This window comes from Lepeophtheirus salmonis, chromosome 13 (genome assembly GCF_016086655.4).
Source record: "Lepeophtheirus salmonis chromosome 13, UVic_Lsal_1.4, whole genome shotgun sequence".
Classification (NCBI taxonomy): Eukaryota; Metazoa; Arthropoda; class Copepoda; order Siphonostomatoida; family Caligidae; genus Lepeophtheirus; species Lepeophtheirus salmonis.
Window position 1 is genome coordinate 18,955,442 of NC_052143.2, and position 25,098 is coordinate 18,980,539.

Consider the following 25,098-nt stretch of genomic DNA (forward strand, 5'->3'; position numbering starts at 1 on the left):
CTGCCCAACCCTGTACATTTTGGGCTATTTTTATATCTATTTCTCAAATATAGATACATAATAACCATGTAATTTTTATTTAGAAAAATAAAATGATAGTATCAATTAACAATTTTTTATTTGAATGACATTTTTTGTAATGAAATAATAATACACTTTCTGACAAAAAAAATTTTACTTGTACAATTTTCTTAAACAAAATACATATATATCAATATAAACTGATTTACTTATACGAAAAAAGTTGAAAATAAGATCTTGAAATAAAAGTAATAATCTCATAAAATTTATATGAATAAAAAAAAATCAAATTTGATCTCAGTTGAATACATTTTTTGAAGAAAAAAAAACTTTACTCATTTCAAAAACACATTATATTAAAAAAAAAGAGTTGAAAGAAATAACAATACATTTGCATATAAATTTTTTCAAACTTAACAAATTTATTATAGGTTTGCACAAATAGATATAAAAAATTTATTAAAATGAGATTGACTTTTTCAAGGATGTTCTTGGTTATAATTAATTTTTTAGGAGAGCAAAAAACCAGTTTACGAAAAGGTATGCATATTTTTATGTGTGTATGTCTAATATGTATATAATATCTAGATAATCGACAATTAAGAAGAAAAAATACGTCTATTGTTCCTAGATAAGAAAATATAATGAAGGAATTAAGGTCAACGTATATCAAAATAAAATAGATTTATAGGGTTTGTATGAACAAAGAATTTTAAAAGCACTGCTCATATGCAGTATCATCTCATATGGGTAGGAATTGCAATTTATTTAATTAATACAAAAATCATTTTAAAAAAATTCGAAATACAAATTAACTAAAAATGAACGCAAATTTAATTTTAAAGAAATGTAAAAAATATTGCATTAATTTAATTAGAAGAATTAACAGATGTCCCTTAAATGTGGAGTGAACTATTTTTTCCCCATAATGCCGCATAAAAGTAAAACAAATATTTGGATTTAAAATTAGTACCTATAAAAATTCAAATACGTAAGAACTTTTGACAGAATATTCTGAAAAAAATTTATCTTTATTTCTTTTAAATATGGTTTAAGAACAATAAATTATATTACCGTCGATTATAAAATATACAATTGCTACGGATTTGTTGAAAGATGAATAGTGGCTTCAATCGGATAATATAAAAATATGGAATTCTAAAATTTAGTTGAATTTATTTTGTCCATTTGTCCAATCTTCATTTTTGACAGTTGCCTTTCAAAGTGTGGTGCATCTTTAATATCAAAATTATATGAACGGAAACGAAAAAACCAAAATAGTACGTGATTGGCTTGTTACAATATCAGGACCATACAATATGGTGTATTTTCTGTTTGCTAGTGTCAATCTTTGATGCAAGCTCAAACAATCACAACATTGTCTGAAAATGTAATAAAAAAGAAATTTTATTTCTGTAACACCTACTTGTGTAAACAGATAACACTTATCCAACACGAGATACACATAACTTAAGCCATCTATGGAAAAAATAGTGGACTTTTTTGACTATATCTATAATATTCTCTATAGTACTTGGACTTGTATTCCAATACATTTAAAGTACTTGTAAGTTACTTAAATACCTACAAAAATAAGTTTATATACTTGGTCCTAAATCTAGCATCAAAATCATATGGAGCAAAAATTTCACGTCAACAGCTCTTAATTTTACCAAGCTTAGTATTTACCTGCAGACTCAAAGGCTATTTTTGTTTTTTACATAATTTTAGAAAAAACTGTGTTGTAAACCTAATTTCAAATACTCCAATTTTCCGAACATATGGTTCAATTTAATATTCACCGTATTTATGAAAATTAAGATATTCGCGAAAAAATTTAGTCAGAATTTGGTTGTATATTATGGTGTTGTGGGGGGAATGTCCATATACTCGTTGTATGACATTTGAGCTTGGGTTTGAGAGCGTGAATAAAAATATATATCATTCAAATTGGGTTTATTTTGAGCTTTGAATGTCATATGCAACATTTTTAAATATCGATAAGATAAAATTTATATTTAGAAGATACATTTTTGAATTAAAAATAGTCTAATCTATAATTATATTAATTTCATTTTACAATAAAAAAGTAATTATAAAATGTAATATTTACAATATAATAGACTCTTAGGAACTTTATATTCACCACTGTTTCTTTTCTAAAGTTGAAAAAAAATAAATGAGTCTACATGTACATTGCGCCCAAATTATTTGATTATACAAAATGACTTGAAGTTTGCAAGTAAAAATCTACGTAGATACTAAATTTTATCAAATTATGAGGTGATCGGTTGTGAAATCTGCCTTTTCTTTTTGAGAGGGGGGGAGTCCACAATTTGATTTGTACTGTGTCTATAATATATGTGTAAATATATAAAATTATCCGTTAAATCAAACCGAGAATATAATACAGTATTACTTAAATTGCGTTTATGAAAAATGTTAAGTTTTCTCGTTCGAAAAAAATCAATTTATTGGATAAATTGCTGTAAGAAATAGCAATATTCTATTATATATATAAATATATTTCTTATTATTTTTAAAATTATCTTGAAAATAGTCAATATTTAATCTAAAAAGAGCTATCGATCATTGTATATATGAAATGGTATATTTGCCGTAATTTTATTGAGAATATTATAAACAGTTCTCAGATATGTACTTAATATATATGTTTTGTTCAACTTGGGATGTCAATTTTATTAGACAAGGTCTTACTTGTATAATCAAGTTGTACATCTTGCAATTTCTTCGTCTTTAAAATATCTTATTTAATTACAACAGTTTTCATTTTGCTAACTAACTATTAATTGATGTTATCAATTTAATTTAATTTTTAAATTTCTTGGTTATGGTGTAAGAGTATCAATGAGAATTGTAACAGTTGGCATTGAATCTTTAGAATATACTTAATAATAATCATCAAAAAGTAATTTTAAACAAAAAAATTATCAATTATTTACCTCATTTCAAGTACAAACAATCAATCATCCTATTTTTTGGTCGTATTTTGAGCAATTTTCTGAAACAAGATGCAACTAGTACAAAATTGTAATTTTAACACAATAATTTAAATATGTATGATAATAACATAAGAAAAAAAGATTATTAACACGAAAAATTTTTCAAGTAGTAAACTATGAACAGTTAAATTTTGATAAAAAACAAAACAGTGATGACTTTTATTGGACCCGCTGAAAAGTTCATTCGTTAACACATACATGATCCACTATAATTAGTTCATATGTTTTTTAGTTAGTATCAATTTTCAATTGATTGGTGTAAATTTTTTTATCTTTCAGAAAAATGAGTTTGAGACATATTGCATTTTGAGAAAATCAACTTTTGTTATTGGTAAAAACGAATTTTTTATGTTAATTAGAAATGGGTTTTTGACAAAAGGAAGAAATACTGTTGGATCAAAGGCTTGAATATAGTTCTTAAAACTCTGCACCAGCGAAATCAACCTTTGAAATATGGCTTGTTTAATTTAAATGATGTAAAATGAGCGTCGAAAAGATGCATGCAGTGGTCCCTAAAAGAGAGAGTTACCGACGAAACAATCAAAAAATCCCAAAATAATTTATAACTATCGTAAAAGTGGAGTGATCAACAATGCTGAACTTTTCAGATATCAAAGAAACGCATTGGAAATATCATACACGAAAAATATGTATGCAAAGTGGACGCCACGTGATCTCACAATAGATAAAAGAATACCATTCGACCGCAATGAATACGAATATTTTAGATGATATCCGACGATAGATGAAAAGTAGCTCCGTTACTATACTTCTGAGTCCCATGAACAGTCAACCGAGTAAACTACACAATGAATCGAATAAAAATCGTGGAAAGATAAAACAATCGACTGCCAAGGTTATGGCATAAGTATTCTAGGATGGACATGGCTTTATCCAAGACTTGGCAAAAATTATGTTATAAATTTTGTAGAAATTAATTGCATTGATTACCTCGATGAGAGCCACCTATTAAGAGCAATTATTCCAAAGCAATGTTTTTGTATTAAAAGGATGAAATCACGAAAAAAAACCCTGCTCATTTACAGAGGAAATAGTGTTGTTTCATCAAATCAATTCACCATGTCCCAAATTACTGAAAAAATGGCTAAATTATATGAAGTATGCTACAAATTACTTCCCTCATTTACCGTATTCTCCAAATCTGTACCGAGTGACTTTTACCTGTTTGCAGACCTAAAGAATTGCTCGCCGGAAATAAATTTAGAGGTTATAAAGTTGTAACTGCCAAAACTGAGACCTTTTTTGAGAATAAAGAGAAATTGTACTAAATAAATAGAATTGGATAATTTTATTATGACTATAATAGTTGTATTTACGTCGATGATAAATACATACATTGAATAATGTATGGAATTTCAGCAAATGAATGTGTTTTATAGTGTTAGCTTCATAAGATTTCAGCCCACCTGTTACTATTGTTTTTCTATATATTTTATAATTGATCAATAGGATATTAACCAATGTTTTGTAGATTAATTATTCTAACATATTAATAAACTAATAAATATATAGAGATTTAAAACTCGTTCTCCATATTCAGGAAAAGAAAAATAAATAAACGATTTCTTAGGCATGGTATTATTATTATCTGCGTAGGCATTAAAAATCAATAATGAAAGATGAAATGTACATCATTAATGCATTATGCAAATTTCAAGTTTAGTAAAAGGACAATTGCAATGACTCATGAAAGGTATAAAAAACACACCTTTTTATTATGAAAAATCATCTGACATCCTAATAAAATATGATTATTCTTACACTAGTAATTATCTTAAGCATATAATTGCGGTCTACATAAACGAACATGAATCTAAGTATGGACTCAATGCCATCTCTTATTCTCTGTTATTTTACTATAATTTTTGTACGTGTAGTGCTATGATATATGTACATTCACCTTTGCCATGTTTTATAATTTGAAAATAAATTTAAAACAAGGTTCATGATTTATAACACGATCATCCTTGAATATTTTGAGCTATATATATAATAATTGTACACGTTATATTATACAGCAATGGTGATTTTAATTCATTCAGATATCGAATTTCTATAATTTTTTTAGTAATAATACTCCTTCTGAACCCCAAATTTTATATAACTGATTGAAATTTTCATAAAATAAATTTTATCAGTGGAAACTTTTAGTATTCTTTTGAAACATTTTAAAGATTAAATTCGATTTAGGGTTGTTGTAAAACTGTACTTTCTTTGAATTATTCGAATAAATTTTACATTATTTTCTTTTTATCGCTCTTTTGATTTTTATATTTATCTTTTTTTCAATTCAAGGTGTATTTATTGTCATTATTATACTCCAATTTGAGTTGCCTTTAAACATTCTTATTTTTGATGATATTTTTATTCAAAAGCAAAAGTCAAACGTTTAAAATTCGACGTTATTTAACATTTTGTGTGTTTTGTTTTAACATGTAGATATATAATGGATGTCAAATTTTTGTAATATATGATTTATATTTATCTTTTTGAAATTGTAAAGCCCTAGCATTGTTAGTTTTGTTTGCAACTAAGCTCCGTTCAAACTTGAGTCATTTCTACAATAATTCACGTCTTGAAATTTATGCATAATTGATAATTTATTTGCGTGCAAAATAAAAAGTTCAAAAGTTAAACAAGAAAAAAATGTTAACGGCTGTACAAAGTTTATTTTTTAGACGTAAAATCTTGCTGGTTCCGCTTGTGTTATTAAAATATGACATATTGCTCAATTCTATTTTTTTTTTCATCACATATAAATTTTTTTATTTGTAGTTTAATCAGCCACAATACAGGGTGAGGACACAAAAATTAGAACTCTCTTCGAGATCGTATAGTCTCACTTCTAAAAGTGTAATAATTTTGCACTTGGCGCCATTCGAAAGAACTGACAAAAGCTACAATTTGATGTTCGTTTTATTTTTTGTTCAATCAAAAATGTCTGAGTAACAAAAGGTAAGAGGTAGTGCGGATCTCCGACAAGAAGATCTCCACCGTGGACGCTGCTCTGAACAGGAGAAATGATCCCTTCTTGACAGAATCAAAAGCTCAGATGGAGGTAACCTTCAGGACCAAATATTCAGGTTATGGTCATCAGCGTCGTGGCGTCCGACAACGATTTAAAAAATCCATAAAAAATTCAGACCCCATACCTCCCCCCAAAAAAAAAAAGCGCATCTTTAAATTACACATCACATCTGATATATACTGATCTTAAAATTATCATTGGTTAAATTTTCTATATTCCAAAAAGGAATATAATATTTTGAAGTGTCAATATTAAATCAAAGAAAAATGATATAAGCGTCATATTTATCTTAATTTCAAAATGACACTCATTTTATAAACAAATATATTGGTAACAAGAAATTGAAACATATACACTATGCAGTGTCATTTCATTTTTATACTTATGTAAGTATCACCTGCAACTTAATAGATTATATTTGGGGATTCAATTACGATGACAAAGGAAGCCTATGTGTTCATCATATGTGTAATAAAACATTTTTTCTGTAATTTTGAATAAGGAAATTAAAGAATAGTGTCTAATAATATTTACATTATTTTTTTCATTTTATTTTTTTATTTAAATGTGAAAAACTATTTATAATAGAATAAATAGAATGATTTAATTGAATGGAATAACTATATTTCCATATTTAGCTTCTTACAATTAATATAATCATAATAACTTAATAAAAGATTTAGTTGCTTACATATAAAAGATATATAATTTGCTGTCTTGAACCCATATTTTATGAACATACATACATAGACTTGTTATAGTATTTACATGTTTAAAGTAGGATGAGACAAGAGGTGTATAATTATGAATTTGTTCTATCTCAGAGTCATTCATTTTTTTATAGAAAAAAAATATAAAAATATTTTCCATTTAGCTACATAGAATTGTTTATTTGAATGGAACTCCTACGTGATCTTCTAAAAATAAGTTGGAATGTAATTATGATATATACATAGTTTATCACATTTTAAAGTATCTTTTAATATTCTTACTTAAAGCAATGACGAAAATTGTAGTTATATAAGTACTAGTATTGTCACGGTTACAATCTTATTGTAACGTGGTCGATACCAAAATTAGTATTGGTATTGTGACACTTTTTGTGCTTTGTTGACTAATAAAAATCAATAAAAAAATGTCGTTGTGGTTACATGGGTTCCCTTTAATACCAGAAAAATACCCTAAATATTATATTGTCAGGTTTCAATTCCTGAGTCTCTCTTGATACTTCAAAGCTCATTCCTAATTTATTCTTTTTATAATTAAACAGAGTAATAAGAACGTTGCTTCCAGATAAATTTAGACCAAGTTTAAACAGGGTTGCGTGACTTGAGTCTCATAGTTAATGACAACTATGGTTATCAAAGTGGCTGGGTTCTACATCTCGAACGCCATGATGACTTTAGAAGGCTCTACACAGATTTATCTGTCACTCTGGGTTTTTATTTTCTTGTCAACAATGAATATCTTATCATTTGATATGAATCGCAAATTTCCTCCAGTATTCTTCAAGGAAGAAAGGATCTTTCTTGTACATAGCCTTATTGGTGGCCTTAATTGAAGATGTTGACAGGTGTCTCGCCCTAAGGGGGTAGCTCTTGTACTTTAAGTTATCATTTATGGCCATGGAGATGATAATGCAGTGCATGAAGCGGGTTTTGACAAAAATGGGCATAGATTTGCATAGATCAGCTTTGATGGACCTCTATAGCCATGCCAGGAATATAAAGATTCTATTTCTGTTATTCTTGGGACTGTGCTCGGACCTGCTGGACAACCTCGTATTTTATATACCTTTTAATGATGGTGAAAATGGTTCTTTTTGGGTACACCAGGAGTCTGATGATCTCAGGAGCAGAGTGTCCCGCGCAATGGAGTTCGATCACAGCGGACCTCTTTTGGTACTCCATCCTCATTCACAGGATTTTTTTGTAATTTTTTCTCAGAAATTTATAAAGACACCCAGCTTAATCTATGCAGATAAAAAAAGCTACATAGAGATATAACTTTTGTTGTTCTTGACGGCCATAAACTTAATCCATATTTATCTTCACGGGTCTGTAATAAACAGAGTTGATTAATTTTGTTATGAAAAAATTCCTATAAAATTTTGAAAAGGAAAAAGTGTTGTTGGAAGTGCTCTTTCTTCTTTTGCATTCATTATTTCATTGGCCGTCGTCGTCTTAGCATTTCCCTCTAAAAGAAGAATTTTCATCAATCTTGAGAGTACATTGTTTTGAAATGGTTAATAAAATAAATATAAATGAATTTAAATACATATTATATTTTCTGCATTAATAATTTTATAAATATTAAGGGTTTACTCCTCTTTATAGCAGTAATTCTTTATATTCTCCAAAATTGGATTCAGTCCAGCTATTATTAACAAAAGTCTTAAGTCATAAACCATATATCTCGCTCCCACCTCGTCTTCGGGCTTTTTTTATTTATCAAAATATCAACTCGGCTTATAATACACTTTTGCTCCGTTTCCAAAAGGACATGAATACAATTTCTTTTTGACCTCACATCATCTATATATATTGGCCATCTTATTATTTCTATGAACAAATTTGGACTATCATATATATGCATGCTTTTAATAAAATACAACATAGAAATATTACATAATCGAATAAAATACTATGTAGGAATTTAATATTATAAAAAATATGAATATAAATGTAAGTAATATTAAAAAGTGGTGATAAATAGTATGATTATTTAGTCTCAGAGTACTTAAGAGATAAACAGAAGTAGGTGTGATTATTTGGCTAACTACCAACTGCTTTCGTATCTTACTTATGTTTCTTATTGGAAGAAAAGTTGGGATACAATAAAGGTAACGATGTGGTCAATATTCAATCCAGGATATTTTTGTTTAAGTTGTGTTGAGGGAACATAACAATGAATTGGAATTATGTAGAGCGCAAAGAGAAGGTGGGACCAAGACCTATATTAAAAACATTAGCATAATAACTAATTACTAATAACATCTAAATGCACTAATTTTGAGTTTTACATATTGATAAACATATTTGAATGTGTTTGTGACTTTTCGATCTTACAATAATAGACATTGATCATTTTAGCTGTTAACAAATGAATATTTTACATTTCCCTTTGTGATTGATCCTTAAAGTTCGAATTTTCTCAAAAAACTATATACAACTGAAAAGTCACGTTTTGATAATGATGAGGGTTTACACATATTTTTATCTTCAACCATTTTCATAGAATTTGCAGAATTAGTATAGTTGGTTTAGTACAGGAGAAAATTAAAGTTTTTGAGATAGATTGTACTTTAACTTAACCGCTTAACCTTTAATATTTCTTCATAGAATTTATGTAAGTGGAACACTTACGAATAATCAATAACGTCATTGTCTACTTGTTTTTCATAAGGAATCAAATCGACTTATCATTGGTTATTAGTAAGGAATTATTTTATAATATAAATAAATGTCGAGCTGGAAGGTTTGGGACACGGCTTTTCGGGCTTGGGCCTAGATTGAATCAACTTTTACTATTACTATAGTACCGAACAACACTAGCATCCTCATATAATAATAAAACAAAAATTATTTATTATCAGTTACAAACATTCCACATATTCACCCACATTGATATAAAATTATTTAAACTTCACAACCATTTTTAACATTTCTAAGCCATATGTTTATTTTTTATTCAAATCATTGTATATATATATACATAATAAAATTTAAAAAAAAGATGCCGAAAAGGGTAGTCGGAACAGGTATTTTTTAAATAATTTGCATATACTTGAAATAAAGATAACATATTTTTCAAAGGTTGTTTTGCATATATAAGAAAAATAATAAAAATGGGTAATTTTTTGTTTGCATGTCAAAAATATCCTACAATACATAATTGGATTTAATTTATAGTATATGTACGTTGAACTAAATAAAGACTACAAAATGAGGTCTTATTATGAATAGTATAAGAGCGATATCATAATTCTGTTGAATTTAGGCTTGTTTACATGATAATGGTTTTAATTTTTACCCTATAATCTCATATACCCTTTTTGACCTAGAAATTTTTCTTTATCTTGAAATATCTTTAGATATTTCTAAATAATTTTTTTCTTTATAATTTTGTGATAAAGGTATTGTATATACGTAAAAAGCAGAGGTAAGAACACCCTAATTTTATGTGATTGCGCTCAACGCAAATCCGCTAATTTTCTTGTTCGTTCCAATATTGCTCATTTCACTTATTTTGAAAGGTTTATGCGTCCACTATTGCTATACACTAATTAAATTCTTTTAATGAAAAGGTCTGTTAAATCGGTGGCACATTGTTATTGTCGAGTAGGCCGTCTCCCAACCTAAGAGCGTTAGAGCTTGAGTTTTCTTGCTCACATCACCTCGTACAAGTAGCGCTAGCAGGGAGAGATTAATGGGGTAATGTGTTTATAAATCCATTTATTTGAAAGTTGGATTTTAACGATCCCATTACGAACAAACTCCCAACATTATTGAAACTATATACTCAAATATTAAATCTTCAAAAACCAGTAAATCTCTGAGTTAGTAATAAGTAATGATGGGATTAGTGTTCTTACAATTTTTGTATTCCACTTATCACTAATCTACTGATTGTTCAATTTTTTTGTAGACTATTAATTAGCAGATTAGCGATTTGCATATATATTTGAGGAATGATCACCTTTACATAAAATGATCATATACATATCTTACTTTATATCACCATTTGATTTAAGTTATTTTATTTACTTTTGTAAAATAACTTATCAATATACAACAATAAGAACGAATAGGATAATTGTTTTATGTATATACCAGAGTGTAATAATAATTTAACTAACTTTTTAATGTTTTTGCGTAAAACTTCTGGGTTTTATTAAAATAATCTTGAAACCAGAAACTGTGCTTGAACAAATCCCTCAACTTATCAAATTCGGAATAAACAGTAATTTGCTAAATAACATTACAAAAAAGTAATATCAGTTTTAACTATATTGAAAATAAAGGATTTTTAACAAATACTTATAAATTTAAAACAATACCTATAATTAAAAATGAAAATTTCAAGAAGATTTCCTTATTATATTTCGAAACAATTTATATTGATACACAGTTGGCTTTTTTGAGCTTGCATGCTCCATAGCGTTTTAAGTGTATATTATTATTTAAATATGACTCGCACATAAATTGTTACACAACCATTTAGTAATTATTTTCTAACTTTTTTTAGTGTGACATAATGTTTTTAACCTTTAATCTCAACACAATTTATATTACAACTTGTCAAAGAAATGGTAGAAGATTCAAGATTACCTGTGTGAAAGATTCAACATTTGTCATTTAAGCGTGATAAAGGGAGGATTTGATTTAGATTTTAGCTATTGTGTGATACTTAAGAACATGGAACAAAGACACTTGTTTATTTATATATAATATAAAACTTAAAAAACTCAACAACAACAAAACCACTAAGCCACTAATTGAGGAATGAGCTGATTTTTGTTTGAAGGCATGCCCCAACCCGCGTCTTACAAGTCGACCTGAGCATCACTAAAAACAAATATATTACTAGTATCGATATAGATCACAGGTTTATCTCAAACATGAAAATTTACTCTGCCTTATTTTTACTCTTACTCTTTAATTGTGTTGTTTGAAGTCAAATTAGTTGATAATAGTTTCTTGCTAGTAAATAAAGGTAAAAAAAATTAGATAACTTAGTTTACGTATTTTTTCCATCAATAATTACAAAGCAAAATTAACCCCCTTTATTGAACTGGGATATTACACATACCGAAATGAATAAATATCCCTCAAGGTTAATAGAAATACAAGGTTATACCACAACGCGTATACGACTAATGATTGACTTTCACCACACTTTTTAATATTGACGTCATTGTGTATGAGTGACTGCATGTTTTGTTAAAATCAATTGTTCTTGCCCAGCAGTCGGTACGATACATCAAATTGAAAATTCTAGTAAAAATAACGTCATAGACTATGATTGGTTGCTTGTTTGGTGAAAATCTGTGCGTCTTGCCAGCAGTCAATATGGTACATCTAATTGAAAATTCTAGTAAGCCCAATTACATGACGGTCTAACCTTTTATTTCTATTAACCTCGATATCCCTCTTATTATTTTCATTCAATATTTTATCACCAATAATTTTAAGTATGCTCCTTAAACATTATATCTGTTTATTTGCAATTCTATGTTTATCTTGATGATTCCTTATTATGTATATAGTCGTATTTTGAGTAATTTTTAATCGAGGTTTAGTGAAAATAATTAACTATGTTACTTTAAATCCAATGCTTTGTTTTTCCTTATGAATTCTTGGATTTTTTTCAAATACAAAAACTAAGGTGAAAAAGCTATTGTTATGTATAATACACGCAATTTCTTCTAAACTGGTGGGTTTTTATTTGACTCCCAAAATTCGTGTAAGTAAATATGATGTGAAACATAGGGGAATACTTTTGTTGTTTTCAGAGATTTTTAATAACCCCAAGTTAGTAAACTAATTATCAAGGGTGGGGGGGGGAGGTTACCTGCCATAAAATATTTATTTCGAAAGTAAGTGGTGGTTTCTTTTTTGCAAGCCATACGGACCGAATTTGAAATACTTCTTTCATGCAATTATTAACTACTCGCAAAAATGATTTTTATCCTATCTGGATAATTATTGGTTATCTTAATGTAAATAGATATACTTATATAAATCAATTTTTTGGAACACTAATCTTCAAACATTGGCAAAACTTATTAAGGAACTTGACTTAGGATTTTTTTAACCAAAGTATATTGTATCATGGAGAAGTGGGAAGAAGTCTCAGCACTTGTTTTTCTTTTATCTGCAACAAATCAACTAATACACTCTATCACCCTCATCTGGGATCATATCATAAAATAATTGAAACTAATATTCAATTACATCATCCAAAGAAACGCTAGAACGTTAGGTAGCAACGGATAAAATTTTAATAAAAGAACTTAAATTAACTTTTACTAGTCTTTTCAACTAATCTTTTAATCTAAATAAAATAGCTTATTTCCTTACATTTATTGATAAATTCACAGAACTAAAATTTATTTAAAGGAAACAGAAGAGAGCAGTATCATTTCAAAAAAATCTGCTATTGAAATTGTAAAGAAAAATGGAACTTTTTCTATAGTTGTGAGCTTCACAACTGTCGTTCAAAATCATATTTTGAAAGCAGTTAAAAAATTTCTTTCAAAATAATAATTTAGTCCCATAAGAGGTCTTCTCTTCAATGGCACATCAACTATCTCGATGGGGGATGGAGAAAGAGTCCCAACTACTTCGAAAAAAAGTTGCCATGAAGGACGTCCTTCAGACCCGGATTGTGTTATGGCACTAAGAGATTTGATAATTAAATAAGTCAAGGGGTTTGGAATGTATTTTGGGACTTCGAGACATATATTTGAAATGAATGCACACAATGTCTCATTGATTTTAGAGGCTAAGTCTGAGGGTCAATTATAAGGAATTGAAATGGTTTTTAACTACTTGAAGAATTAGGAAATTAGGTCCGTTTTGAAAATCAACTATACAAAACAAAACCTTTGTTCTTCCTATTGTTAAAAGGAGCCCATGTACGGATATTCCAATTTACATATGTTCAATTAAGGACGATTTGGGAAACTCGGGATTTATATGGAATACAAAAGGTGCCTCTTATTTAAACCGGACATGCCTAAAAAGTATTTGTGTAGTTCTATTTACCAATGGATAAGTTTCAATCTTCAAAAGAGGATTGACGTCTATTATTTCGTAATTGTTCCTAACATACTGTATAAGGCAACAGCTCTACTCTGGCTCGCTGAGAAGGCAATTGAAGAAGAGGAGCCATTGCATGATAAGTTATTTCATGGGATCTATTTACCCTTAACCAAACAATAAACTTGTGAGAGGAGGATTATCTCTGCTCTCAAGTTAACTCCCAAAATATATCAACAAACTATAAATGATCTTTCACGACATCTAGAGACTGAGTAAAAACATCTTGAAACCAAAATAAAAATAGAATGGGTAGCCTTAACAAGGAATATTATCTCCTTTCATGATTTGAGTAACGATTCAATGTTCAACTGTGGACAATCACTTGCATCCACTTAATAAAGCTGCAGATGATGCCCATTCCTTTGTATTTGAGAACGTTTTTTGCATTAAATTATATAGAGGAAGCTGCTTTCAAAATCAGTGCATAGTTCTTAATTTTTTTGGAACTGCCCATATCGTGGAAGAACAGAATCAAAGTTTCAATTTCTAAAGTAAAATACCGAAAGTGATTTACTCGAAATTTCCAATATCTTCAGGATATATAATATTCAAGGCTCCCCACAAGGACTCGGAAAATTGTTTAACACACTTATTTATAATTTTTCAAACATTTATTCGCTTAATAAACTGGAAAAAATTATTTTGTTCAACATAGCAGGAATAAGTGATAACTTCGTAACTCCTATGCTTGTATAAGACTTAATTAAAATATGTTGAGTGCTCCTAAAACAAAACTCGTACCATAGAGTTAGTTCTTTCGAGCTCTAGAAGTAGGATGGTAGAGAAGCTGACAGAAGGCGAACCTATCCGAAATGAAGTACTTAGAGCTTTCATGAGTTGAATTGCTGCGAGATACATAGTTATTTTCTTTCTCTGTCTTCGATATAAAGTTGAGGATTCTTCTAATCTAAAGTGAAAGTATACGGGGGACCTATTACGCTACTACTCGTTAAGTTAGAAAGATAATATTATGTTTCTTGGTCGTCTAATACATATCCATAGACAATGTAAAATTGTTCTCTTTTTGTCTCCATCCTACTTTTTTAGTCGTATGAATCTATCCTTCTTTTTCTTCTTATTTTAATAATTATTATTCTCTCGTTTACTACCAGATCTTTTTTCTTATTTCATTTAAGATTTTTAAGAAATGTGGTAAAAGACAACAAAGTATTTTTATTATCTTTTGACATTCAATATAACAAGAAATTGTTTAGAAATTTTAATAAACTAAGTTTTTTTGGTTTGTTTTAGTTTTTTTTAACATTTAATTGTTTGTGAATAATTTATCTTATTTTAAAAAAATTATTGTTTTTTGATACTTTTACTGTTGATATATTGTTTTACTTGAGAACCAGAATAAATTAATGCTGACTAAACAAAAAAGAATGTTCTTTTTTACGTTTTCTTTCAGGGTTTATTTTTATCAAATGAAAATTACAAAAATAGACATATTATTTCAATTTCATCTTAGTGTTATTAACATCTAATACATAAATTAGGCTCTTCACAATCCATAACAAGCGAATCTTTTATCACTATAAATATTGTCTACTTTAACACATAAATTAATAAATTTTTTTTCACGCGAAAAAAAATGTCGGAAAATGTTTTATTTATTTATATCAGATTAATATATTTATTGTTTTTTCACATAAATATAAAATTTCAATTTTCTCCACACCAGTCCCATGATAAATCTTACCAAATACATACACATAACTTGGTAAGCTATAAATAACGACTAAAAATGAAAAAAAGACATATATTTTACATTCATGTTTGATATAAGTTTGTGAAAGAAAAAAAATATTTATGTATGTTATATTGTCAAAACCATTCGTTCTTTTTAAAATTGTTGTATAAATACATAAATAGGGATTGGCCTTCTTTAATATCTACAAATTATTCATGGAGTAACTTTTGGTTCTAAAATAAACGATGACTAAAAATTTTATCAATGCCCAAATAGGTATATTTTTCGCAATGGAACTGGATTATTTTTTTAATGATACTAGTTATTTATAGGATAGTATGTTTATCTATTGGTTGTAAATTAAAAACTTCCCAAAAAAATGATTCTCAATATCAAAATATTATTCTTAAGAGAACAAATAATTTCCATATAGCGTAGTATTTATCATATTTAAGTAAACACTAAAGATTGATTTTCAAACCTTGTTAAAAAATAGTTCATGAAGGCAGTGGGAACACAATTATTTTTATAATTTTGAATAATAGCTGCAATCGACATTTTGTATTTGAAATGGCTACCTATTCTAATGAAGCCAGGAAAAAGTTTACAGATATAGAATTCTGAGATGTCGGCCCATGCTCCCTTGTTGTGGGACTCTAAAGATCTCTCAGAAATGTAAGGCTTGTTGCAGGCTGCTTCTTCTACCTTTGACTTGATTGATATATTCACTGACCTCGACCCCATAGACTTGGCAGTTTTGAGTGTCTTAGATAAGAATGTATGTCGCACCTCTCATCCAAATTTGCATTTGCTCCGAGTTGCCACTATGACAGCGTGGTTTGCCATGGACATGGACCTCATCGACAGGAGCAACCATTTTGTTTGCCAGCGTGTTGAGGATTGTATTGCTCGTGAACATAATGAACACTTTAGAAATTGAAATTGGGAACTGGAGTGCCACATGTTTATGGACACTTTCAAAAGAAGCTTGGATCTAGACAACACATTTTCCTTGGTGATCATCTTAATAAAATGCTTCTCCGACCTTGCTCTTAATCTTGATACCTAATCAACTTTGATAAGCTCACTCACATTTATTCTCTTGGTTAACCCACGAATCGTGCTCACTGAATTTCAAGCAAGACAGTTTTTGAAATGTATAATCATGTCATTTGTTTTTACTGTTCATTTTCCACATTGCCTAGACAAACGGACGACTGCTACTTAGATTTCAAGTAATTTTTAATGCAATACATAGGGGATCTGGGAATCTAGGTTGCTGTCTTCTGGCGTTCAAGCATTTTCAGCACAATAATAATTTTGGCTTCATTTTGTCGTTTTTCAAGATATAGCTAATGTTTATCAATAAAAATGGTTACAAATGATTATTAAAGTATAATACGACCTCCCTTTTTTACAAATTCATATCGCAACTTGAGCTGTGAGCATTTTTTTAAGTGTAAACTTAAATGTAAACCATGGGGGCAACAAATGTTTATATGGATTTAGGAATGTGCATCTAGTATTGTTTAAGCGCAATTAGTTTGGTTTAGAATGTGTTAGGATGATAAAATTTCGTACAAAATAAATTTTTCAGACAGTTTTGTGATTGTTTGACTTAGTATTTTTGGAGTGCCAGGAACGAGAAGACGTTAAATTGAACGGGTTTTCTTCGATAGAAGGGTAAAATGCAAACCTTGCCGCCGAAATTGTGTATAGTGTTTATAGTCACAATAATGTAGGAGCCAATTGTCAAAAGTATACTCATGATAATTATTTTTATTTTTGTCTATTTTTGATTTTGGTAATACTTATCGACAACCTTAGCAAATTAAATCCAATTGTATAACCTAGACTGTCGATAAATATGACATTATTTACATCTATTTTCAAGAATAGTTGAACAGGAATTTGCCCTATTTTAGCTTTTACCCTCAGTTACTTCAACTAACATGAAACGTCCCACAGATGTCTTGTCACATTAATATTAAAATTGATATTTAGTAACTATACAACTTTGTAAAAATGTTTGAAAATTATAATATAAGCATCAGTGAACAAATTGAAATACTCTTATAAAACTATATTTTATGACTATAAGTTCATAATTTAAAACAGTAAATGATTTTGTATAATAGTATTGTTTCGAAAAGAAGTTTAAATCAAAGAATGTAACAATTTCATGAATGTACTATATATTTTAGATTTCTTATTAAGTTTATATATGTAATTATTGATTTATGTTACGCGATAAAATAATACAGAATTTTGTTTTTCCATAGTCAATTAAACTTCTTATTTAAGTTCTGTATATTTTATTATAATTAGTTTTTATTCTCATAAAAGAAATTTAACTTGTTCAATATTTTTTTATTTAATTTAATGGATTATTAACTTAATTCTTATTTTCTAATAAAAAAAATATACCATATCTTTCAATGAAATTATAAATTTTATTATTGAAATAAAAATATGTTCAAATGTCCTTTTTTTAATTGCTCAAATAATTCCAATTAGTTTATGTCTCAAGAGAATACATAATATTTAGTAATACGGATCATCATTATAAATATAATATAATATACTCATAACTTAACTCTATTTTGCACGAATTCAACTTTATAATAAAACATAAAATGATTTTTTTCTTGCGAAATAAGATCCAATTGCATATGTCGAGCTGTGAGAGAGAGATATATATATATATTTATATTTTAGAACTACAAGATTTGAGTTACAAATATTTTAAGATTTAAAAATAGATACAGAAGAGAATGTAAGTATTTCGTTTCTTGCTGATTTAAGTAGTTTGACAATTGAAAGGAACAGTGCATAATTTTAATCAAAAAGCGAGAGAAATTCTATAAAAAATGTTTAGAAGAAGAAAAATGCTCAGAATAATCCAACTATATTCCTTGTCAATCCTGGAAATAGAAACAATGTCTTCTAGCACAACAAGAGACCAAAACATGAAGCTATGGCAAAAAAGAAGTAGATCAAAAGTAAGTACATTAAGGTCATGGAGTGACCTAGCCTAAAGGACTCAAGAGAAAGAGTATACATAAAAAAATCAGCATTCAGATCATAAATATAAGGGAAAAATTAAGTTTATCATTTGTACATTCAAGGAGCACATTAATACATGGAGAGGTGACGATATTCAGGTATATAAAATATATGAATGAACACCATCTTCAAGCATGGGGGTTGAAACATTATGTTTTGGGGATGCTTTTCTCATAAGTGAAAACGAAAACATCAACAATTCGAAGCTCATGGAAAACTTGGCCTAAAACATCCCTCCATCAGGGTAGGGCGCTAAAAATTGATAGTATATAATGGGTCTTCCAATTATACAACGAACAATAGCATACAAATATAGTAACAATGAAGTAGATCAAAAGAAGCATATTAAGGTGATAGTGTGGCTTAGCCAGTCCCTTTACCCCTGGCATAACTCTAAGAACACCATATCCACTGTGAAGCATGTGAGGTGGAAACATTATGTTTTTTGGATGTTTCTTGTCAAAGAGAAACAATGCCATCACCGCATTGAAGGGAAAATAGACACATGGTCCATCCTTCAAGAAAACTTGGGTCCCGTTTTCTTTCCCTTAGGAAAGGTGTCTCAAAATGGGCCGTGTAACGATTCTTCTAGCCCGACAATGACCAAAAACATACAACCAAGGCAACAAAGGTGGCTCAAGAACAATCACATTAAGGTTATGGGGTGGTCTAACCAGTCTCCGTACCTCAGTCCCATAGAAAATATTTATCTGTGAGTAAACTTATAAAATTTGGGAGAGGGATAAATATGTATTTCCTTTCCTGTATGTTATTTTATATTCATCCATATATACAATCATGGTAAACATATTTTACAAAATTAACGCTTAATTATTTTCTCAAGATGCATATATTTGCCGAAATATTAGGCTGAGGAAGTAGACACGTACCATCTGCAGCCATTGTATATATATTTTAAGTATAATGTATCGTTTTACCTTTGAAAAGGAAGATAAGTTTCTAATGTATTTTAATTTTTAGAAAGCATCAAATCCTTTTATACGATTATTATTATGCATAGATCCCTTTAGCTGATAATTAATCATTACAACATAGGGGTAACATTCATATACGTAGACAAATAAAAATATATAAATTTTGGAATCCCTTTTTAAGTACGTCAACTTCATATTTATGTCAAAAGAGGCACGTACCTATATACATTGGTATATTTATGTATATTGCAATACCCATACCGTCGTTTAATAAAAAAACCATAGACTATTGAAATAGCTTCAAAGGGTAAGGAAAATAAAAGTCATACTTTAATTATAAGTATCTTTCAAGCTATATATTTCATAATAATTATATTTATTGGGTCTGAAACATACAAAACTGTTATAATTGTTCTTTAATACTTGAAGATATCAGTAACATCTTCATATAAAGTAATTTTGCGTGTGTTCACATGAAAGAGGGAGAGTAATAATGATAGTCTGTTGGAGAAGAGTAAGTCCTTGTTAGACTCGTAGTAAAATTTTGGATGGACACTAGATTAATTCCTCTCTCTGTCTTTGCTAGATAATAGAATTTGAGTTGATTTCTTTGTCCTCCTCACATAGCTGTTTTTAAGTTTACACATCATGATATTTAAACGTTTCTTCTTTCAAACAGTCTTGAAATGGTCAGTGTTTCTATATCAATTTTCAGGTTTTTTTATATCGTAGGGTGTATGTACATTTATATTCTATTTCTTATATTTAAGGCGCGGAACCTATATATTCCACCACTTTCGTGCTCTCTTGAGCAAACACATGCACTAAAACAATGTGTTTTTTTTTTGTAGGATAGCTTATTCAAGCCTGCACCAGTTGAAAAAATTAATCAATTGACAAATTCTTTGCCCCAAATGTTGGGAAAAAGTATTGACCCATCCATGGAATTTGGATTGGGAACGACAACATAACAAGTGATATAAATCTGGGACTCCGTGACGCGTTCGTTTGCAAAGTTAGGCAGAAATTTGAGGCCTTTAAAGTTAATTTTTAGGCAATAATCAGAACATCAAGTGGTTGGCCTTCTGCCCAAAGATTTGCCAGTGGTCATGCTGGATCACATCGATGAGAATATTAATTTTGCGATTGTTTACTCTTTTTGGGGCCTGTAGAGTGGTTTTAAGGAATGATGATATCAGTATTTTTTAGGATACAGAAAAAACTTTAATAGTGCCATGGCACAAGTGTTTGATTGTAGATAAAAAAGTAATTAACTTTAAATTCAAGATTTTAACAAATTGATATAAAATACGATTATATTATCTAATTAATATAATAATTTTCAGATATTAAATAAGAATATAGGGTAACCACTTTTTAATTAGTAGACTTCAAACTTAAAATATTTCTTTACGGAAATGTTAAACCAATTGCAAATATAAAAAGGAAAAAAAATATGCTATGCATTAATGTAGCACCTAATGTCCTTTGACATTGTTTAATTTAATATTTTAACAAAATTCTTCGAGTTCCTTTCAACAATCTATAAAATGTTGATAAATAAAATATCACAGTCTTTGAGGATGAGTATTTCTCTATTTTCAGCTATATATTATGGTTGTCACATGTCTGATATCAATTCACATTTCATATCGTATACCTCTTTTTTATTTTATTGTTTCCATCTATTAGATACACATGTAGTAATTGTCTTTTCTCAGTAAGTTAGTAACGTAATATTATATATAAAATTTGAACAGACATTCCAATGTGTAGCCAATTAAGAAAGAAATAAAATTCGCAATACAAAATAAACTTTTTTCACTAATGAAAAAAAAATGTCATAAATGCTTATGTCTCTAAAAGACAGTTTATTAGTATTTTACAATTTTTATCTTACTTTTCTTTTCCTTAAATATGATAAAAGGTTGAGTGATATTTCATTTCCATCTTCATTTGTCCAAATCATATATATTTATGCATTTTTAGAGAAAGATATAGAGGGACAATTGCTTAGGGAACGTTTTGCAATTATTATTTTCACCCACTATATCGGCAGTATGGAAGGCAATTTCACAGAGTTGCAGTACATATATACCTAGGTGTATCGTGACGCTCAAAAGATAATTTCTTAATGTATCTATGTACTTCACATATATATATGTGTGTGTAGTGTAACATTAACGCAGTTGTAAAGTCAGTAAGGGGGATCTGCTTAAGCGCTATCGACGTTTCATGCGTGCTCACAGGTCCTTTTCGCGTACCTTTAATGAAGAAAAAAAAATACATTGTTTAGGAATGATTTAGTATGTAAGTCTTAGTGAGTTTGTTCGCAAGGACTATCCGTGTGATTTATTATATATGAAGACAAGTTTAGATTGTTATTATTAAAAAAGTGCCTTAGTTGAAGTTTTTTTTCTTTCTTGACAGTGATATTATTTTATGTTCCATCGAAGAATTCCTATTTCAAAGGTTTATAGACATTTTGATTATCTTTAAGTATTATTAGCCTGTATAAGGTATTCATACCTACTTAGAATAAGTTTTAAAAGTTTTTGTATAAACGTATATATTAGAAATATTTGAATAGATACACAATTCAATAAACACAAATGGACAACGGATCTATTCTCCTGTATAACCGCAAATTAGTTTTTTTATCTCCTTCTCTTATTTTTTTTTTTAAAGAAAAAATGCCAAAATTTATATGAGGACAAATTTTTTCTGCTTTCGCCCCCCTCCTCGTTTCTATTAATGTGTAATTTATTTTCTTGACATAAAATAAAATAAAGAAATGACCTACACATAAAACTATACAAAAACAGCTAATGTTGCGGTAACAATACTATGTCATACATTAATCTATTTTTCCTTCATTTTCCAGAACCTATTTCAGAATGAAAGACACTTTTAAATGATTTCAAACCGTTTGAAATCAAAATCATGGGCCACCTGCCTCACAAACACCCTCACCGAACGGCATTGTCATCCACATTATTCATACTCATTTTCATAATCCTACCTTCCGAAATTCATTTTGTACAATCCAAAGAACTTTTCAACATCTATTGGAACACATCAAATCCCATGTTTCGAAAAAACTTGCACCAAAATGTGATTGATGTGAACGTTGGAAATCATCCGTGGGAGTATGATCAGGCCAACATTGTGTGTCCTACGTATGGGTCAGGAGTAAGAGAGGCAGATATAGAGACTTTTATTATTTATAATGTATCTAAGGAAGAGTACGAATCCTGTCGTATACGGAATCCTAATCCTCGTATAATAGCCCTCTGCAACTCTCCGTATAAGGCCCATTACTATACGATTACCTTTCGATCATTTACTCCAACTCCTGGAGGACTTGAGTTTAATCCGGGACAGTCCTATTACTTTATATCTACATCATCACGAAATGATCTTCATAGACGGGTCAGTGGGCGATGTTTGTCAAATAATATGAAGTTGACTTTTAAGTTGGCTCCACTCCCCTCCTCCGCAGAGGATGCACTTAAAGTTCCTTCCATTAATGTACCAAGGATTACATCATCTCCATCTCCATCCACGAAAACAGACTATAACTACTACTACGAATATCCTTTAAATGACATTAAAAATGAGCCTAGACCTGAGATATTTCTTCAAGATAAAAAACTGAAAAGCTCAGTTAAGCAAGAAGCATCTGTTATGAGTAATGCTAGAAGAGTTAGTGAAATTGGATCACCCTACATCATTACCATTCATTTTGCTCTTCTGATCCATACACTGACGTAGTGAATAGACAAAAAGAAGACAATCTTCAAATAACTTTATATATTTTTTTACAAAATACATTCAGAATTAAATATCTCATTTTTACATACTTCAAGTCAAATTCATTGTTAGTGCCATTTGAAAAATAAGAGTTTCAAATTTACTTTATTCTTCTTTTGAAATACCATTTGTGTTTCTGGTTCCCCTTTAATTTTACATATAGTTGTTGTACCGAAAGGGTAAAATTATTATTTTTATGTTTCACATACGTTTATATCTAATAGAAATATATATCATCATATTTATTATAATTATTGGTTTGTACGTAAACGTCCTGCTTTCATCATTGCTAAATCATTTAAATATCTTCCAAAAATATTGACTACATCAAATTTTTCACAAATCCATTCTAAAAACCAAAACTCATTCATTACTCAATCTAATAATAACATGTACATCAACGTTTATTAGTTTACTAAATATGGTCAAATTTTAAAAGAAACATATATTTATATTGATTTAAATTTCTGGTCCATTGTTCTATTAATCTTCCTAAAAATTACCAAAGTTTAAAGTGTGTAAACACATATCGATAAATGATTTCAAATGAACAATTATTTAGAAATTATTTTAATTTAAACATAAATCGATTGAAAAAAATTAGTGAAATTATATAAATATGTAATGGAGTTTTAAAATCATTCTAAAAAAAATTTCACCTCCATGAATTGAAAATAGTAAATTATTTATGCTAAGTTCATATATTATACATGAATAAATAGTAATTATGCTTCTAAAAGTTTAACATCCATTTATAATTTCAATTTTACTTCCGGCCTTTCAACACCAAAACATGTTATGATGAATTAGTATGAATTACCTTATTATTAGTCAACTGACTGTCCAGTAATTTTTTCATGAATATTTAAGAGAAATATCATAGTATAGTAAAAATTCCCATGTAACAAATAAAGAAAACTGTATGATAGATACTATTTGACAGGTCAATATAGTCTTATAAATAATATGAAGGATTAAAAGTATAGTTAATATTTATAAGTATCCTAAAGTATTCCATAAAATTGTATATAAAGTCCATGATTGGCCGAAATATATCTATGAAATATTGAATTATTATTATTAAATATAAATATAAGTTATAAAATAAATTAAGGATTTTTTATCTTGATTTTTGTCCGTGTTTACTTATGTGTGGATACTATTGCAAATAATTTTTATTTAGAAAAGTTAAAGCAATATGTTTTCAATTGGTTTCAAATACATTTGATAGGGTTTTTTAGATTAAAAATTTCTAAACTTCATAACCTAACTGAGAAGATATTCTCATAAAATCTATCCCGGTTGTTCCTCGAAAAGGAAATTTATATACTTTCAGATATTGCCAAAAACAGATAAATTAATTTTGATATTTAACTATGTTTAATTTGATATAACAGTGCAACTCCATTTTACATATATTGAAAAAACTAAAATGTCTTTTTATTATGGCAAAAAATATGTATTAAAAAAAACTATTTAAGTTTAGAATGATGATTATAATTTTGAAATTCTATTAAACCCCAGTTTTAGAAGACGTTGAGAGCAAAACTAGGTTATTTTCTATTAATTACAACTAAGATCGACATTTTAATTTAGCCTCCTCCAATCTTTTATTCAATGGCCCTTTAACCTTACGGATATAGTCTTGGGGGGGGACTGGGTTTTCAATCAT

General features: G+C 28.6%; 1 protein-coding gene and 1 long non-coding RNA gene across 5 annotated transcripts; one reads left to right on the plus strand and one right to left on the minus strand.

Moving 5' to 3' along the window:
• Positions 1 to 327: 327 nt before the first annotated feature.
• LOC121128270 (uncharacterized) lies at positions 328 to 22,240 on the minus strand. 3 transcript variants are annotated; one of them, XR_005868121.2, is made up of 5 exons: positions 22,147 to 22,240; positions 21,514 to 22,074; positions 7,888 to 8,289; positions 1,096 to 1,403; positions 328 to 1,035 (listed from the first exon to the last, which is right to left on the minus strand). It is a non-coding gene; the product is annotated as an uncharacterized lncRNA (long non-coding RNA). The 3 variants fall into 3 exon arrangements; XR_011783238.1 differs by having other exon boundaries at positions 328 to 1,403; XR_011783239.1 differs by having other exon boundaries at positions 328 to 1,403; positions 22,143 to 22,239.
• LOC121128269 (ephrin-B2a) lies at positions 21,945 to 24,361 on the plus strand. 2 transcript variants are annotated; one of them, XM_040723846.2, is made up of 2 exons: positions 21,945 to 22,085; positions 22,498 to 24,361. In XM_040723846.2, the coding sequence occupies exon 2, from the start codon at positions 22,557 to 22,559 to the stop codon at positions 23,385 to 23,387; it is 831 nt and encodes a 276-aa protein (XP_040579780.1). In that variant the 5' UTR covers positions 21,945 to 22,085; positions 22,498 to 22,556; the 3' UTR covers positions 23,388 to 24,361. The 2 variants fall into 2 exon arrangements, with proteins under 2 accessions (XP_040579780.1, XP_040579781.1); XM_040723847.2 differs by having other exon boundaries at positions 21,993 to 22,132.
• Positions 24,362 to 25,098: the final 737 nt, after the last annotated feature.

Coding starts and splice junctions, on each gene's coding strand:
- LOC121128269 (XM_040723846.2), top strand. CDS start 22,557: ATGGGCCACCTGCCTCACAAACACCCTCACCGAACGGCATTGTCATCC.